Source organism: Parambassis ranga, chromosome 17 (genome assembly GCF_900634625.1).
Source record: "Parambassis ranga chromosome 17, fParRan2.1, whole genome shotgun sequence".
In the NCBI taxonomy this organism is placed as follows: Eukaryota; Metazoa; Chordata; class Actinopteri; family Ambassidae; genus Parambassis; species Parambassis ranga.
In genome coordinates this window covers 22,610,451-22,629,421 of record NC_041037.1, presented here as the reverse complement: position 1 = coordinate 22,629,421, position 18,971 = coordinate 22,610,451, and the positions used below count along the sequence as shown (strand labels likewise).

The following is an 18,971-nucleotide window of genomic DNA, read 5'->3' as shown; positions in this document are numbered from 1 at the left end:
AATGGGCAGACATAATGAGCTGTCTGTAGTCAGCTGATGAAGGGAGCACCTCCTCCATCAATCAGTCTCTGCTTCATTCTTCCTGCAGTTCTTCTCCTCTTAGCAGTACATTTTTAACTCTTTCCTCTCTCTGCTGTCAGCTGAAACCCTCCTCCACCTCCAGGCACCACCAGTCTCAGGTCTTAAATGTCAGGCCAAGCCCTCATCTCCAGCCCCATCCTTCACCACCACCACCACCACCAGGTCTAGAGCCCAGGAGATGTTTGTTCCTGTTAGCCTCTCCTCACCTCCTCCCTCAAACCCTGATGACATCACATCGGGGTCTAAACACCAAAAACACATTTTCATCTTTGTATTGATCAGTTTAATAAACAATGTGCACTCACTCCTGAGTTTGTCCTGATTAAACTGCAGGACTTCACTGTTCAAGCTGCAAACATCAACTCTTCCTACTTAAACCAGTTTCACTGCAGCACAGCTGCAGTTTGGTGTACCCCCGTGGGACTCTGGGACCTGACTGTTAGGCAGCCAGAGTCCTCAGGGCCTGTACTGAACAGCTGGCAGAGGTGCACAGACGTCTTTAACAACTCCCTCACACAGCAAACAGTCCCACACATCTCTAAGTCTTCTGCTATAGAGCCAAAGACCAAAGACCCCAAACAGCAGCACAATGAATGAGCTGCAGCGTCCACAAACAGTCCCTCTGGACTCACACTGCAGTGTACCTGTGTAAATGATAGTTAATAGTTAGTCTGAGCTCCCTGGATGATGATGCTGCAGCATCACTGTCATCTCTACAGCTTCCATCAGCCTGAATGGAAACAGAGCACAGCAAGAGGCGGAGCTACACAGCTGAATATGAAAGGCTGCATGTTGGAGCGAAGAGCTGCTGTGTTCTCTCTGTTGTTCATTCAGCACAGCTGGAAATAATGTTCCTGCTTTTCATCTGGATGATGATGGTCTCCTTTCAAACTGGTAAGTCATCCAAAGATGGATCCAGATGGAAAAGGAGCCGATAGACATGAAAACATTCTGATGTTGTTTGAACTGATGAACTCTGAAACTCCTGAACTAAGTTAAAGATCCAGAATCCAATCCAAATGTCATGCTGAATCTTTGTTGTTTTCAGGCTCCTCTGAGGATTTACTGACACCATTTAAAGATGAAGTGACGGCTTTGGAAGGAGACACTCTGACTCTCTCCTGCAACTATTCAGGATCTGTTCAGAACCTCTACTGGTACCGACAGAAGTCCAGTTCATCTCCACAGTTTCTCACTGCAGACTATTCAGAGCAAACAGGAAGGCTGTCTGTGAGACATGACACAAACACAAAGGACTTTCATCTGCAGATGTCCTCTGCTGCAGTGACAGACTCTGCTGTGTACTACTGTGCTGTGAGGCCCACAGTGACAGGAAACAGCTCAACTCTGTACAAAAACCTTTGGAGCAAAGACAACACAATACTCCACAACATCCACTCACACACTGTCACTCTGCTGTGCTGTGATAGGACACAGTGTAGACTCAGTCTTTCAGAGACAGTATGAGTTTTTAGAAAAAGATAACAATGGAGCATCCAGTAAATAAACTCCATCACACCTTACAGATGAAGTGATTTCAAGGAACAACAAACAGTCCATTCATCACACACAGACTGTTCAGCTGAGTTCCACTGAAGTCTTGGTTCACATGATAAGTGACCAAAACAAGAACTGATGTTTGATGTTTCAACTCGTCTTTCCTTCTGGTCTGTTAGATGTCTCAGCTGCAGTCTTTACGTGTGACCTAAAATTGAGTTTGGAGTCCAGGTGGATGCCCAAGTATTTGTTTTTGTCTCCTGACACTATAATGTCTGCGTTTTCAGTTACTTTATGTGATTTAATATTTCCCTGAGGGACCTTCCCAAAGGGATTAATACGGTATATTCTATTCTATTCTATTTAATGAAAAACATACCTACAGTTATGGAGACATTAAGTCGTAGACAGCATTGATTTAACCAGTTGTAACTTTGTAACATTTGGAGTTTGGCAGCTAGCTGAAGACCCATACAAAACTGTGTCATCAGCATACATCTGAATATTAACATCCTGACATATTAATGGCAGGTCATTAATGAAGTCCATCAGTTTAACATGTGTTAGGGTTAAAATTCCCCTTGTTTCTTCTAATCACCTCCTGAGTTGGTTTATGAGGAAGGAGCGGATAAATTCATTTTAAACAATGAGGTAGATTCTGAGTCACAGAGCTCTGGGTTGTTGCACACAAAGAACCAAACAAGAACAACACAAGAACAGAACAACCAACACAACGAACAACCACACAGCAACAACGAACAACGCAACGACAACTGGACATGGAATTCACACATTGATATACCACATGGGCGTTCCTGCCTGCCGGCCCACAGGGGCATCTACTGCCCCCCCTGCAGACCCTGGGTCATACAGCGAATAGACTATTAGTGTTTACTGCCAAATAAGGTAAAGCTCCAATTCCTTAAATCTCATGGACTGTTCGGGACATTTTTGTCCTCTGAGAGAAATGTTTCTGTTTATTTTGGCCATAACTTTGTCAATATGTGGACAAATTGAATCATTTTTGCTCAACAAGCTTAATTTTACATACATTGTGTTAATATGATTTTAAAATTTTTCATAGGTCAACAGTACACTGTGGGCAAATTTTACCCCCTTATGTGTTGTTCGGGACAAAAACGTCCCCTAACTTTAACGGTTTTAAAAATACATCACATAAATATTTTTTTGAATTTTTTTGCATAGACCTTTTAATTAACTTCAGTTCTAATCAACAGTAGTGAAAAAATCATTTTCCCCCAGGATTTTAACCCTTTAATCACCAATTTTATAAGGGGTGGTGCTGAAAATTGGAAAAAAACACACAAAATGGCTCATTTTTAATAGAAAAGGTGAATGTGGACTGGATTCTTTTAACCTTTATTGCAGTCTTGGTCATGTCAAACATCAGTAAAAAAATTGACTTTATTGCATTATTAGTTTTTGCACAGCACTGGATTTTCTTTTTTTCTCCCATTTTGTCCCATAGACTTACATTATAACCACACTTTTTTGACTGCACAGCCATGGCACTACATAATCATGCATTCTTGATTGTTGGTGGTTTACCCTGTTGGTAGGAGGTAAAATGTGTGATTTTTACAGTTAACAACTTAATGACCATATTAACCCTTTACCTGCAGGCCTGTGCTCATGTAGTGTAGTTTCTGGCTTGTATATGGAGTTATAGGGAGTATGTTAGCACATAATTGTGCAACAGTGAACTCAGGAGGACACACAAAGCCGCTGCAGCACGTCCACAACAAGATGGAGGGACGGTCAGAGACACTCCACTGTGAGCTTTCTTCACTCCACAGTGACAGGAAGCAGCTCAGCTCTGCACAAACACACAGAGGGACACAGTGAGCAGCTGCTGGAAGCCTTTTCTCCACACTGTTGAAGTGCACTTTGTAGCTCCACTAGAGGGCCACATGATCCAGGAGGCGGTGCACTCCTTGTGCGCTGTGTTGCAGCATTCTGTCAGTAAGAAGTGCTGCTGTGAAGAGAACAGCTGTCAGACTGAATGTGGAACATCAGCTGCTCCTCCTGTTGATTGAAACCTTGTTGTACAGATGGAACATTGGCTGTGGATTCTTCTTGCTGCTCTTTTCTTTGGTAAGATAGAAAGCTGCACATGTTTCCTCTTCAAACACTTGAAGACATTACTGAGCTCTACATGAAGAGCTCTGAATGTTCATTCTACGATCACTCACAGCACATCATCTCTGCTGCCATCTGTTACCTTGGAAAACACCTTCTATGCTTCAAAGTGACAATGATCCCTGAAAATGACATCTGTTCTACATGTGAGAGAACTCTTTAAAGCTGCTGATTGTTCTGCTTTCATCAATCATCTTTATTGATCCATCTCTTCCTCTGCATCTTCTCTTCTTCCCCAGAATGTAAAGGACAAGACTCAGTGACCCAGCAAGAGGGAGATGTCACTGCTGCTGAAGGAGACACTGTCACACTTGGATGCTCCTTTAAGACCAGCAGTACAAGTCCCGCTTTGTTCTGGTACAAACAAGAAGTGAACGACGTTCCAAAGTCTATACTGATGCGTCACTCTGCAATAAAAGATCTGGGAGACTCCAAGAAATCCAGATTTGATGCTGAACATCACATCAGTTCCTCTGAAGATCCAGAAGCTTCAGCTATCTGACTCTGCTGTGTACTACTGTGCTGTGAGGCCCACAGTGACAGGAAACAGCTCAACTCTGTACAAAAACCTTTGGAGCAAAGACAACACAATACTCCACAACATCCACTAGAGGGACTCACACACTGTTCAACCACTGATGTTTCAGTCATTGGACTGAGGACAAAGACAACAGAGACAGGAAGCAGTAAAGATCAGAGACAGAGACAGAGCTGCTGTGGAAGCACTAAAGAATTTCATTGGCTGAGCTGAACTGAAACAATAACAGCAAGAGGTGATTGGCCCCGCCCACTGAACTTCAGCTCATCCAATGACATTCTTTGTGCCTCATTGTAGTGCAGTGGAAGAACATTGTTGATGTGCTGTGTGTCTGCTTTAATAACTCCAAAGACATGTTGCTTCACCTCTTTTTGTTTTCATCTCACTTCATAGGTGAGTTTATGAGCAGCTGGATCAAAGATGTCTGCCTGCTGTTCTACAACTGGACATTTGTCTTTGGCACTTACAAATGTCCATGTTGGACACATGCAATCATCTGTCTTTGTCATCAAGCTGAGCTCTTTGTGTCCACACAGTAACACAGGAGACATTTTCCACTGTCTTCTCCTCTCAGCCTCATGGACAATGTTAGTCTAATGGCTTCATGTTCTCTACTTTTTCCAGGACTGACAGCTGGAGACACAATCTCTGCTGGACAAAGACAAGTCAGCGGGACAGAGGGACAAAACGTCACACTCTCATGTACATATCAGACTAGTGCTGATTATGTTGCCCTTTACTGGTACAGACATCATTCTGACCTTCAGGCTCCTCAGTTTATACTCTACAAAGGAGCAAAGTCACAGAGTGGTAGTGAGCATATTCCAGATAAAAGATATGGATCAAAAACAACGTCCACATCAACTGAACTGACCATCAGAGGTGTGAGGCTGGCAGACACAGCTCTCTACTACTGTGCTCTAGAAACACAGTGATACAAAGTGTAGAAGAGGCCGTACAAAAACCTGAACACAGATATCTGACTCCTCTTCAAAGAGGAGGGAAGTGGGATTCAAACCACAGACCTTCATATCAGATGGATTCTGATGGTTCCTGTTTAATCAGAGTCACTGTGGTTACACAGTGACTCTCACAGTGACAGGCTGATCAACACTCTCTGGAGGAGTTCCATAGCAGCTCTACCAGGGTTGAAAGAAGGTCACATTAAAGCAGATGGATTTGGTAAATTAAAGTGAGCAAACTAGAGACAAATAACAAAAACAGTTTGTGGGGTTTGTGTTTGCTGATGAATAAAAACAGTGAATAAAAGGAGGGATGTAAACATGAGCACAGCACCACTCTGCTACAACGTCTCTACAAAGAACACTTTAAACAAAGATCCAGACTCCCTGACCACAGACCAACACACTGTGAACAAACAGCTGTAAATGTGTGACTGCATGAATGACTCATGCCGGACTCTGCTATCAAGCTAACAGGCTACACAGCACAGCATCGTGACAGGAACAGGGATCCCGGTAAGAGCAGAGGATGGGGGTTTACATCAATAACAGCTGGTGTACAAACACAGTGGCTGTAGACACTGCTGCCTAGACCTGGACTGTGTGACTGTCAAATGCAGACAGAGAGTGCTTAAAGACAGTGCTTCCAAAATTTAACCAGCATGCAATGGGTGCTACCAGAGGAGCTACCACGTTAGCCAAGATCTACTCAAACATCAAGCTAGGCTACAGGGCTAGGCCACTTCAACCCTTATTTACACCATGAACACAGTTGGATGAAGGGCCAGGTAATTGTTATAGAATTATAGATTATATATTGTTATAGAAAACATTGTCAATTTGTTTGTTTCAGCAGCTACCCAGGTCAGATCAGTCAAGTTTGGAGATGAGTGAGAAAGATTAGGAGATGTAAAGTCACCTGCAGGATCACACTGGATAATGTTGAGGTAGCAGCACCATCCAGCTAGTTAGCAGGGGCCCAATTTGCAGCAAATGTACAGACTGTAGACAGAGGAGGCCAGGTTGAGGCTAGCAGAGATCCAGGCTTTTAGCTGGTGAAGGGCCAGGCTGAGATTAGCAGAGACCCAAGCTATAGCTGTTAGAGGGGCAGCTAAGCAGGCAAAGTCCAGGTTATATCCTGTGGAAATTTTTAAGTGATAAAAACATTTGGGAAAGATCCTTATAAAGGAACTTAAGAGTAATCCATCCTTAGTTGACTATTTTACTAAAAGTAACAAGTGCCAAACATGAGTAAAACACTCAAAATTGATGCAAGTTAAGCTCACACTGACAAGCAGACAAACAAAAGACAGTGCTGTCGGCCATCTTGGATTTTGGATTCTACCACTTCTGGGCCAGTCTGACCATGTGTCCCTGCACTTAATCCCTGCATAATCCCCCCGCCCCCCCAAAAAGAAAAACTGCTCTCAAAACCACAAAGACTGTTAAAACCTGGCCTGATGGGGCCTCTCAGCAACTACAGGACTGTTTTGACAGGACCAATCAGAATGTCTTTGAACACCCACACCTGGAGATGTTCACAGATAGTGTTCTGTGTTACACTGAGAACTGCTTAGACACTGTCACCATGGACAAATGCATACAGGTCTACCCCAACCAGAAGCCCTGGATAAACCGGGAGGTCCAGTGCCTTCTGAAGGAGATGAACACCGCCTTCAGGTCTGGTGACAGGGCAATTACTGGACTGGACCACATGGCGTCTCGGGGGGTGTGCTGAAGAAGACCAGCTGGCTGGAGTCTGTACCAGGATATTCAACCAGTCCTTGTCCCAGTCCACTGTCCCACCCTGTCTAAAGTCCTCCACCATAGTCCCTCTGCCCCAGAAAACCCACATCACCAGTCTCAATGACTACCGGCCAGTTGCACTTACCCCAGTGGCGATGAAGAGTTTTCAAAAACTGGTATGGGGTCACATCATGTCTGTCCTCCGACCCACTTTGGACCCACGTCAGTTTGCTTACAGGGCAAATAGATCCACGGAGGATGCTGTAGCCATGGCCCTCCAGGCTGCGCTGTCCCACCTGGAGCAGCAGGGGATCTTTGTGTGGATTCTTTTGATTTGTGGATTATTGCTCGGACTTCAACACCATCCTCCTCCTACACTCCACCTGTACATGGATTAAGAGCTTCCCGTATAGTCAAAGCCAGAGGGTGAGAGTGGGCCCACACACATCCACAGCCATCAGCCAAAGCACCGGCTCCACTCAGAGCTGTGTGCTGAGCCCTCTATGCCCTTTACACACACAACTCCCAAATCTCATTGTATACTCTAGCATATAATGACAATAAAGGCTAATTCTGACAACTGCACCTCCGCCCACTGCAGCAACCCCCAATGTCAAATTTGCTGATGACACCACAGTAATGGGGCTCATCTTGGAGGGAAATGAGGCAGCCTATGAAGAGGTGGAATGGCTGGAAGGGTGGTGTGGGGGGAACAATCTGCTCCTCAACACCTCCAATACTAAGGAGGTCATCATAGACTTCAGGAGGAAGAACTCTGACATTACACTACACATCAGTGGGGACTGTGCGGAGAGGGTGCCTGATTTCTGCTTCCTGGGAGTCCACATCGAGGAGAATCTGTCTTGAACACCTCTGAGCTACTGAAAAAGGCACAGTAGAGACTAGAGACCTGCAACGGGCAGGAATTTACGCAGGTCCCGACGCAAATTTCACAGGATCAGGCGGGAGTAACATTGCCTCGGGCGGGAGTTGGCGGGCAAGCATAAAGGTACCGGGTCCTGTCCGGTCTATGGTCCCATCTCGCTAGGAGTAGGTTGTTTGTTGTGGGCAAAGTGACAGAGTGGACATGGAGGATGTAAGGACACAGTAGCTGTGGTCCAAGCTGCTCACTGTGTGTTACACTGATCAGGAGAGGGGGCACTGTGTGATTAATAAAAGGTTTATTCTGTTCTTCGTATCTAATCGTTTTACATTTTATAACTCTGATACCCTAGGTCTTATAAATCTAATCTTAATCTAATCTTATAAATCTTTTGTTCAACCGATAATCAATGATATGATGACAACACACACATAAATACAACTCAATTTGGTAACAGATCAAAACCCTGTAGTGTTTTACACAGGCCAAAAAATATTTAAAAATGATTTATTCATTAGAGAATATTTCTCTTAAAAACGCACATAAATAACCCCTGTATTTGCCTAACTTTTCATGTCTCGGGACCCGACGGGACTCAGCGGGTGGTCAGGTTGGGATAGGCTTTCTGGAGCGGGCGGGAGCAGAATTGAAAATGCAGTCCCGTGCAGGTCTCTAGTAGAGACCTGGGCGGGAGCAGGATTGAAAATGCAGTCCTGTGCAGGTCTCTAGTAGAGACTGCATTTCCTGAGGGTGCCCAGGAAAAATAACATCTCACAGAAGCTGCTGCTGTCCTTTTATAGGTGATCCACTGAAAGCATCCTAACGTACTGTATGTGTCTGCGGTTCTTCAGCTGCAAGCTCTCCAGAACATCAAGGCAGCCAAGAAGACAGTTGGGTACCCTCTCCCCACTTTGGAAGCTCTACACAGTTCCTGCTACCTCAAAAAAGCACCAAGCATCATAAAGGACACTCACTGTTTGAACTGCTGCCTTCAAGGAGGCAGTTCCGAGCCATTAAAGCAAAAACAACCAGATTCAAGAACAGGCTTTTTCAAACAGCAGTTTCCAAACTGCCAACAGCTTCTACTCCAACTGGTTCCTGCACAGCACTCTCAGGGAGTGCAGTCTCTGTTGGACCCTTCTGACCACAGCTGCGGTGTTAGCAGACAATGAGAGATCTTCTGTGACATGGCTTCCAGTCTGATGCAGCCTGAGAGGATCTGCAGGAATAATGAGACCAGGTGTCCAAATGCAGGTGTGTAAAGTGTGCAGAAAGCAGCTGAGGCAGCAAAGCAGAGCAGCACAAAGAGGTGCTGAGTGTAAAGCTGTCAGTAGGGGGAGTAACATAGAGCTGTGAAGGAGCCCTGTCACTGTGATCAGGCTCCTCCTTCTAATTCACCAACTCAGTGCTGATGGAGACTAAACAGAGATCAGAGCCTTCTCTCTACTGGCTGTAGCTCACAGTTAGTCCACACTGCAGATATGAGGCCTCTGTTCATGTCACTGCTGCTGGCTGCTCTCTGCCTTGGTATGAACACATCTCTGTTTCTCTGATATCACTGACATGATTCTTTCACAGCACACTGAGACTGTTTGTTGCTGTTTCACAGAGTGCAGAGCACAAACAGACAACGTGCTGCAAACAACAGGAGACCTGAGAGCTGCTGAAGGAGGCGCACTGACACTTGGCTGTCTGTACAACAGCAGCTTTACAACAGGGAACAATCTCTACTGGTACAAACAGGATGGAAACAACAGACCCAGGTTCATCCTGAGTCGACTTTCACTGGATGAAGGGAACACAGCAGACGAGTTCAAGGAGAGATTTTCATCCACACTGAATTCCACCTTCAGATCAGCTCCTCTGAAGATCCAGAAGCTTCAGCTGTCTGACTCTGCTGTGTACTACTGTGCTCTGCAGCCCACAGTGACAGGAAACAGCTCAACTCTGTACAAAAACCTTTGGAGCAAAGACAACACAATATTCCACAACATCCACTAGAGGGACTCACACACTGTCACAGCTCCAGCTGCTTCCTCCTTTGTTCAGTGTGACTCACTGATTCAGCTTCTTTAACTTCATGCAGTCCTTCACTTTAGTCAGTGCAGAGTCAGACTGTAGATCTGAATCCATCCACCCGTGCCCTCACCCAAATCCTACATCCATTTTAAAAAGGTTTTTAATCACTGGTCTCATCACCTTCTGTCCTCTGTGACCTGTTACTGGTCAGTGGAGGTTAAAGCTGCTCTGAGCTCTTACTGAACAGCACATCCTCTTGTTTTCAGCACGTTCAGTCTCCTCTGAATCCTCTTTGGACCAAAAGTTCTACAGAAATCTATTGAAATGTCTTCATTGAAGCTTTAATGGACTCACACATAAGGACCACGAGTAACTGCAGCATTTCTGCATCATATGTCCACAGAGTTCCTTTGGAGTAAACTCAAAGGATCAAACCACATGAATCTATAAAGACGGGCTCTCATAAGAACACCACCCCTCCCTGCTAGAAACCCTTTCATCAGGTGGAGCAGACAGGGATGCTGTGAGGTTGTAGGAGTCTGTTGTAGTTTTCCTCTCTGCACTGATGAATACAGTGTCCTTGTTGTGCTGTCAGTGCAGCCGTTCACTCACACATGTCTGAAAGACCTGATCAGTCCTCTGTGGGACAGTACCAGCCTGGGTTCACTCATATCGGAATGAAAGTTCTCTGAGGCCTCAAAGGACCAGCAGTCAGAGTCCACCTGTGGAATTCCACAGGGATCACACAGACCAGTATTTAGTATGTGACTCCACCACCCAGTGGAGCACAAGCTGGGTGTCATCAGGACCCCACACCACCGGGCTCAGACAATCCCACAAAGACAGGAGGACAAACTGAGGAGCAAACACCAACAAACACAGCTCTCAGAACATGTGGATACCCAAACTGGACCCTGCTGAAAGAGGCCAACAGAAAGAAGAGCAGACAGCCCGACCAGAACAGCAGCAGTCACACAGAGAAACATTCATCCATATGTGTCAGGAGCTTCTGAGAAACTCAGAGGGACTTTCAACACACATCAGATCCCAGTACACTTTAAACCCAGCTCCACCCTGAGACAGAGACTGGTCCATCCCAAGGACCAAACCCCCAGAGAAAGACAATAAACCTGCTGCAAGTGATGCAGGATGCAGAGAGAGTGTACATGAGAGCTGCTCTAACAGCAGGTCCTCCTTCAGTCTGAGCTCCCTGGATGATGATGCTGCAGCATCACTGTCATCTCTACAGCTTCCATCAGCCTGAATGGAAACAGAGCACAGCAAGAGGCGGAGCTACACAGCTGAATATGAAAGGCTGCATGTTGGAGTGAAGAGCTGCTGTGTTCTCTCTGTTGTTCATTCAGCACAGCTGGAAATAATGTTCCTGCTTTTCATCTGGATGATGATGGTCTCCTTTCAAACTGGTAAGTCATCCAAAGATGGATCCAGATGGAAAAGGAGCCGATAGACATGACAACATTCTGATGTTGTTTGAACTGATGAACTCTGAAACTCCTGAACTAAGTTAAAGATCCAGAATACAATCCAAATGTCATGCTGAATATATCTTTGTTGTTTTCAGGCTCCTCTGAGGATTTACTGACACCATTTAAAGATGAAGTGACGGCTTTGGAAGGAGACACTCTGACTCTCTCCTGCAACTATTCAGGATCTGTTCAGAACCTCTACTGGTACCAACAGAAGTCCAGTTCATCTCCACAGTTTCTCATTATGGAATATTCAGAGCAAACAGGAAGGCTGTCTGTGAGACATGACACAAACACAAAGGACTTTCATCTGCAGATGTCCTCTGCTGCAGTGACAGACTCTGCTGTGTACTACTGTGCTGTGAGGCCCACAGTGACAGGAAAAAGCTCAACTCTGTACAAAAACCTTTGGAGCAAAGACAACACAATACTCCACAACATCCACTAGAGGGACTCACACACTGTCACAGCTCCAGCTGCTTCCTCCTTTGTTCAGTGTGACCTTCACCTTCTCTCCTCTGTTATCTGCAGTCAGTGGAGAACTAAAAGACAGTTTTAACAAAGTGTGCATTCAAGAAATGAGTTTTAGATACATTCTAGGATCAGTATTTTGAGCAGTAAAACCAACATCATGTCACCAAAACATCCATCCAGATCTTTGAGTCAGAGCTGATCTACACAAAGTGTCCTTGTGTTTCAGTGCAGCCACAGTTGGTCACATCTTTCTTTAAAATCTGATCGGCCTCTGTGGGACTGGACCAGTCTGGTTTCTCTTATATCTGAATCTGAGGGTGTTTTCACACATTCTAAGGCCAGACATCTACTTGAATATCTGGCCTTTGATAGCTGGTCATGAATCAAAGGACGTCTTTGTCCTGACAATGAAGGACACATCATGTGTTCTCAGGTTGTCATGTCCTCTTATTCATGGTGTGCTGCTCAGATATGGATCATTCTTACAGCATCATCCACTAACTGACCCCTAAAAGCCAAAGAGTGCAGTTTGTGAGGTTAAATATCAACTTGAAGTTGTAGCTGACAGCAGCAGCACATCATGGTCACCAAGGAGTCTTCTACAAATGAGACTGACCATTTAAGATGTTGTGACCTTTGACATCTATAAAGCAAAGACATCCAGAGACCACATCCTTTGGAGGATGCAGAGCCTTGGGACACAGCTATTGTTGATTCAGAGTAAAATGCATCACCAAATAAGCTCCACTCTAAGGAGGATCAGCACCAACAAAGCTGCAAGACCGGATAAGGTGTTAGGTCGGGTCCTGAAACTGTGCGCATCAGCTAGCTGGTGTTTTTCTGGACATTTTCAACCTGTCCCTGCAGCTCGCTTCAGTTCCTGTGTGCCTCCATCATTGTGCCTGTGCCAAATAAATCTGCCTCAATGACTACCGCCCTGTTGCTCTGACACCAGTAATCATGAAGTGCTTTGAGAGGATCGTCTTAAGCCACATCAAGGACGGCATTTCTGCTACTCTGGACAGACATCAGTTCGCCTACAGGGAGAACCGGTCGACAAGCTGACACTGAAACACATCCCTCATTCATGGGGAGGAGGTGGAGCGGGTGGACAACATCACATTCCTGAGCATCCATCACATCTGACCTGTCTTGGTCCATGCACACGTTCACCCAAAGACTGAGCAATAAACCTCTGCACACAGACAGACTGTACTTTTGAACATTAATACACTGCAGTTTGTACAATATATTCATACTGGTCCCGTTACAAATTTAATTTGCACTGTTTTACTCTTTCTGTTCTTATTGTACTTTATATTTATTTAGGTATATTTTAAGCATGTCTCTTTTTTATTCCATGTCCAATTGTGTGCCTAAGCCAAGAGCTGCTGAAGAAACTTTCATTGTGCCTTCATAGTGACAACAAAGATTCTTGATTCTTGAACATCTCACTGAGCCAGGCTGTTGTCCCCACCTGCTTCAAGGCCACCACGATCATCCCCGTGCCAAACAAGTCCACACCAGCCTGCTTCAATGACCACGGTCCAGTAGCACTCACACCCATCATCATGAAGTGCTTTGAAGGGTTAGTCATGAGACACGTCAAGATGGCCCCCTTCACTTCTCTACCCCCTACAAAAGAACCCTGACAACCCCCCCCCCCCCCCCCCCCCCCCCCCAAAAAAAAAACACTCTGTGCACCAGCCACTTTACCCCATGCATTCTCAGCAGCAGCACAGACACTGTGTCTGTCAGAGATGTGACAGGAAGCAGGAGAGGACTGAGGGAGGAGCTAAACTCTGACTCAAGTCCAGAAAAGAGCCACTTTGACAGAGTTGGATCCAAACAACAGACAGACTGTCTTTAAGATGCTGTCAGTGAGCTTCAGGCTGTCTGCAGCTTTGTTTCTGCTCACAATAAGAGGTAGGTGACATACTGAACATGACAGAGACTCACTGACAACAACTGTTAGACCATCAACTGACAGACTTCTCTCTGCATGTAGCTGGCAGCTGTCATCAACTCACTGACAGTGAAGAGAGCAGCTGCTGATTGTTCTGCTTTCATCAATCATCTTTATTGATCCATCTCTTCCTCTGCATCTCCTCTTCTTCCCCAGAGTGTAAAGGACAAGACTCAGTGACCCAGCAAGAGGGAGATGTCACTGCTGCTGAAGGAGACACTGTCACACTTGGATGCTCCTTTAAGACCAGTGATGCATTCCCAAAACTGTTCTGGTACAAACAAGAAGTGAACAGTTACCCAAAGTACATGCTGAAGAAGTATGGAACTGGACCAGCAGATAAAGCTCCAGACTTCCAGGACGACAGATTTCATACAGACATCCAGAATAAGTCAGCTCCTCTGAAGATCCAGAAGCTTCAGCTGTCTGACTCTGCTGTGTACTACTGTGCTCTGCAGCCCACAGTGACAGGAAACAGCTCAACTCTGTACAAAAACCTTTGGAGCAAAGACAACACAATACTCCACAACAATACTCCACAACATCCACTAGAGGGACTCACACACTCTGTCAGTTCTCTGGGTTCTCTGTTATAGTTCCATCACTGTCAGACCTTGTACCTGCCCCCCTTTACATCAACGGAGAGTGTGTGGAGAGGGTCCACACCATCAGCTTTCTTGGCGTCCTCATCTCAGCGGACATCTCCTGGTCAGAGAACATCACCTCAATCATCAAGGAGGCTCAGCAGCACCTACACTTCCTGAGAGTCCTCAGGAAACACAACCTAAACCCGCCCTGCTGCTGACCTTCTACCGCTCATCCATTGCAAGCCTGCTGACATACTGCATCACAGTTTGGTGCGGCAGCTCCACTGTAGCAGACAGGGAGAGATTAGACAGAGTTGTTAAGACAGCACAGAAGATCATCAGCTGCCATGTCCCCTCCCTGATGGACATTTACACCTCCCGCTGCCTCAGCAGAGCCAAAAACATCATCAAGAACACCTCCCACCCTGGTTCTGATCTGTGTGCCCTGCTACCCTCTGGGAGGCGCTACAGGTGCATCAGGACCAAAACAGATTCACAAACAGCTTCTTTCCAAAAGCTGTAACCACCCTGAACTCCCACATGCACGGATTTTAATGTACTATATTACATATGCAGATGGACAATACACAACATTTGCAATATTTCTATAAGTTCACAACATATAACATGTGCAATATCCTCATACTGAATACTGTATATAGATCATATCTTATATATTCAGGACTGTGCACCAACTTCTATGTTTTTACATTGTAAATGTCTTTTCTCTTTTTACACTGCAATGGGTGACGGCTTTAATCTCATTGTACATGTGTATAAAAGGCATTTGATTTTATTCTAACAGCCACATCCAGGTCCACCCTGACCACAAACCTGATCACTGAAGTCCTCTTTATGCTCACATCACATGACATTTCCTTCAGGTCAGGAGACAGCTTCCTGAACAGCACTGCAAGACCTGTCCTAACACGAGACATGACAGATGTCCAACAGGTCTCCAAGAGAAGAATCAAGGACCACTTCATGGACAACAGCACTGAACACACGCAGGCTGTCAGACTCTGGCTGTTCATGAGGTGACACCAGTGTTTAGATCAGGGACCTCAAGGAGGCTGCTGGTCCTGACAGAGGACCAGGAAGAGACCTCAAGGATCTGCAAGCACCCAAAGCACCCAAAAACATCTTTAGTTTGTCAAATAACAGAATACAGTCAACAAGCTGTTTGTGTGTCAGCTGGTTTATGACATGTAAGGTCCTCACAGAGAGTCAGAGTGCTGCTAGCAGTCTGTTAACCAGGAGGAAGAGGAACTAGACAAGAGACAGAACAAAGAGGAGATGGAGACACTGAGGGAGGAGCTGAGCTGGGACTGAACTATAGAAGAGAGAGAAACTTCCAGATTCAGCAGAGTTCAATCCACAAAGCAGAAACATTCTCTTTCTTCAACATGCTGTCATTGGACTGTTTTCTACTTTCTCTGCTGTTGCTGTCTGTTCTCAGAGGTACGTAAGATTCAGCAGAAACACTTCAGTTCTAATGTTCTCTGAAGGGGCTTCTGTTTTTGACAACATGTTATCTCTTCCTTTAGGTGTCAGCTGTCAACAACTCACTGCAGTCCAGACTCAGCAGTCCACTTTAGAAGGCAGCGCTCTGACTCTGACCTACACTTATGACAGAGATGCTGCTGGTACTGATGAGTTTTACTGGTATCGACAATATGCAGGAAAACCTCCAGAGTTACTGATCTCTCATTTGGGATCTGGTGAAAAGTTAAAGGATCCAGTTCCAGGACTGTCAATTACAGCGAGCAACAAACGCCAAATCCACATGCAGATGTCCTCTGCTGCAGTGACAGACTCTGCTGTGTACTACTGTGCTGTGAGGCCCACAGTGACAGGAAACAGCTCAACTCTGTACAAAAACCTTTGGAGCAAAGACAACACAATACTCCACAACATCCACTAGAGGGACTCACACACTGTCACACTCTCTGCTGTGATAGGACCCAGTGTATAGACTCTAAATCAGGGGTGTCCAAACTACGGCCCGCGGTCGGATTTTCTATGGCCCGCGGCTTCTGTCTTAAAATGTGTTATTTTTGGCCCGCCAGCTGTTACGGACATAAACATCTTCTGGATCCTTTCATTCATCTTTCCCGGTTCTTTGATTAAGAAGTTGACAATATCTGGTCTCAAAATGACAATTTATTCTAACAGTAAAGAAGCAAATTCTGGGTCACACAAACAGAGATCTCTGTGGTTGTCTGGCCTCACAGCCAGAGAACAAAATGCATACCTTACAAACACCTTTTATCCTATCTTGAGATCCCATAAAATCATGTCCTTCCCCAACTCTGCACCAATAGGGCCAGCTCAACTGATATTTAGTTTACCTTATTTGGTAATGGTTAAACCTGAGAGTCAGGAGAAAACAGAAAGGAAATAGCAGGGGGTCCCCTTTTGTCAGTCGTAAACCTAAGTTGAAGATAAGTTCTCCACGAGAATGATCACTGTCCCATACGAAAGCTTACACCTCTTCCCCCATGTAAGTTCACTTTAGGTCCTAACATCTCATAGGCTGTGGGTCAGATCTGAAGGTGACGAGGAAGACAAACTCACAGGAGGGACGGGTCGTAAATTGGGGTCATGGGGATGAACACATCCTTTCAATCAAGATCTGGATTTACAACCTTAGCTTGATATCAACCAGAGCTGTCTCCAAAGAGCAGACAACAGCTAACAGAGGAAATGAAATACAAAAGTCTATGAGAAGTAGGGAAATTACACACTTCTCAATATATTCAGTATACCTGTCTTCCTTTGATCTTCTGTAAAACTTACTTAACACATAAGTACTTGTAAAACACATTACAGTAATATGCATAAAGTAATGAAAACTTCATGTTAGGGACACACTTCTAGATATGTGGACCCACACCACATAACAACATCATACAAAATAAAATCTTTCACCTAACACAGCCAAACAGAGTAAATCATACAAAATCAACAGGCAATTCTTGTTTTTGTTTTTAACTTATTGTTTAATGTTTGCATCATGATTCTCTGAGAAGAACATTATCTCTCTCTGTCTGCATCGTGGTGCGTCACGCGGTGCTGCCGGGCTTGGTTCCAGCTACGCAGAGGGCTCCGAAGGTGCACAACACCGGTTCAGCACTTCGACACAATTCACTGCGAGACTAAACATGCTTCTGCATACAGCCAGCTATAAGAGAGCGTCTGTACTGTACAAGTGAAGTTCTCCAAAACTACGGAGCCCCTCTGTGACATGGTCAAAAAGAAATAAATTGTGGCCACGAATTATGTATAACGTGCGCACGAAATATTGTTATTATTAGTTGTAGTATAGAAGCCCTATTAGAATTCATGGACAGGGTGCATGGGAGCGGGCTGCCCACCAGAGAGAAACCTCCCTGTGCAGCATTGAGCGTCCCTCTCTGGGGAACGTGCCGGAGTACTGGGGGGCTCCAGGAGCGCAGGGGAGTGGAGCGGAGCGTCCCTCTCCCTGTGCATCGTGTCGCTCCCTGCTGCCCGCTCCTGCCCACACCGGGCAGCAGGGAGCGATGCTAGAGGCATTAGAGGAGTTAAAGTGACATGATGGAGAGGGAGAGGGACGCTCGTTGCTCCCTGCTGCACGGGGAGGCTGCGTCCTGGCCTCGGGCATTTTACCGGTGGCTGGATAAAAGCAACTCTCCAGAAATGCGAACATTTGTAAATCATGAATTAGTTTGTGTGGTGTGAGCAGACTGTCTGTTATAAACTGTGATGTTTTATTGGAGCAGCAGAGCAGTCCGTCTTTGCTTGTTAACGTTGTCTGTTGTTAAACTGTCAGCTGTAGAGACATGGCACTTCTCTCAAAAAGACTACGTCATTCAGTACGCATCTGTCGTAAGGCACGTCATCACGTTTTTACATCTCGTTGCCATGCACTGCAAACCTGTGTAAACATTAAATTACAGACCCTTTGAGATCAGCACTAAATGACTCCCACCTGGTCTACCTGACATTTTACTGATGTCTGCTGCTCCTAAACCAGACCTGCCACATATGATCAGATCTCACCTTCACAGTAGAGTCAATATCTTGCCTGTTGCTCTGTTATCACAACCACACAGTTTCTGAAAGTTTTAAATTTATGCTGTAAATTCAGATAACATATACTGATCTGTCACCTGAATGGTAAGATGTTATTTTGTTTGCTGTGTAATATGTTACAAAATAGCATACACATTTTTTATTGTTTTTAAAAATAATGACATCGGGGACTGCTGGCCCTCGAAGACTTTCGCATTATGGAATCTGGCTCTCCCTGAAAAAAGTTTGGACACCCCTGCTCTACATGAATGATCAGAATGTGGAAACCTTAAGATTGAACTGAATCAATTCAAAAGGCTTCTTGTAGCTTTAAAAACTGTCATAGATAAGCACACAGGTGTATGTTTAACCTTTATAAACCCCGACGACTGACTCCACCGACTGATGTGACACCGGCGCCAAGGTGCCACCACACATTGCCAACTGGTCTGTGGGAAACACTGGACTGGCTGTCACATGTGTGGCTTGGTGCATATGAAGAGATGGCAGCCATGAAG

The 18,971-nt window shown here is 45.3% G+C and overlaps 1 long non-coding RNA gene and 2 gene segments (V, D, J or C); all 3 read left to right on the top strand.

The window, feature by feature from the left end:
- The first annotated feature begins 3,591 nt into the window (after nt 1–3,591).
- On the top strand, nt 3,592–4,058 carry LOC114450396 (uncharacterized). Its single transcript, XR_003672079.1, has 3 exons — nt 3,592–3,693; nt 3,794–3,884; nt 3,978–4,058. It is a non-coding gene; the product is annotated as an uncharacterized LOC114450396 (long non-coding RNA).
- A 5,271-nt stretch (nt 4,059–9,329) lies between these two features.
- Nucleotides 9,330–9,799, top strand: LOC114450384 (T cell receptor alpha variable 18-like; the record flags this gene model as incomplete). The annotated part of the segment is given in 2 exon segments: nt 9,330–9,394; nt 9,477–9,799. Coding segments are annotated over 2 exon segments (369 nt in total), but the record flags the coding sequence as incomplete, so codon positions are not given.
- Nucleotides 9,800–13,713: 3,914 nt separating this feature from the next.
- On the top strand, nt 13,714–14,265 carry LOC114450392 (T-cell receptor alpha chain V region CTL-F3-like; the record flags this gene model as incomplete). The annotated part of the segment is given in 2 exon segments: nt 13,714–13,773; nt 13,970–14,265. Coding segments are annotated over 2 exon segments (351 nt in total), but the record flags the coding sequence as incomplete, so codon positions are not given.
- Nucleotides 14,266–18,971: the final 4,706 nt, after the last annotated feature.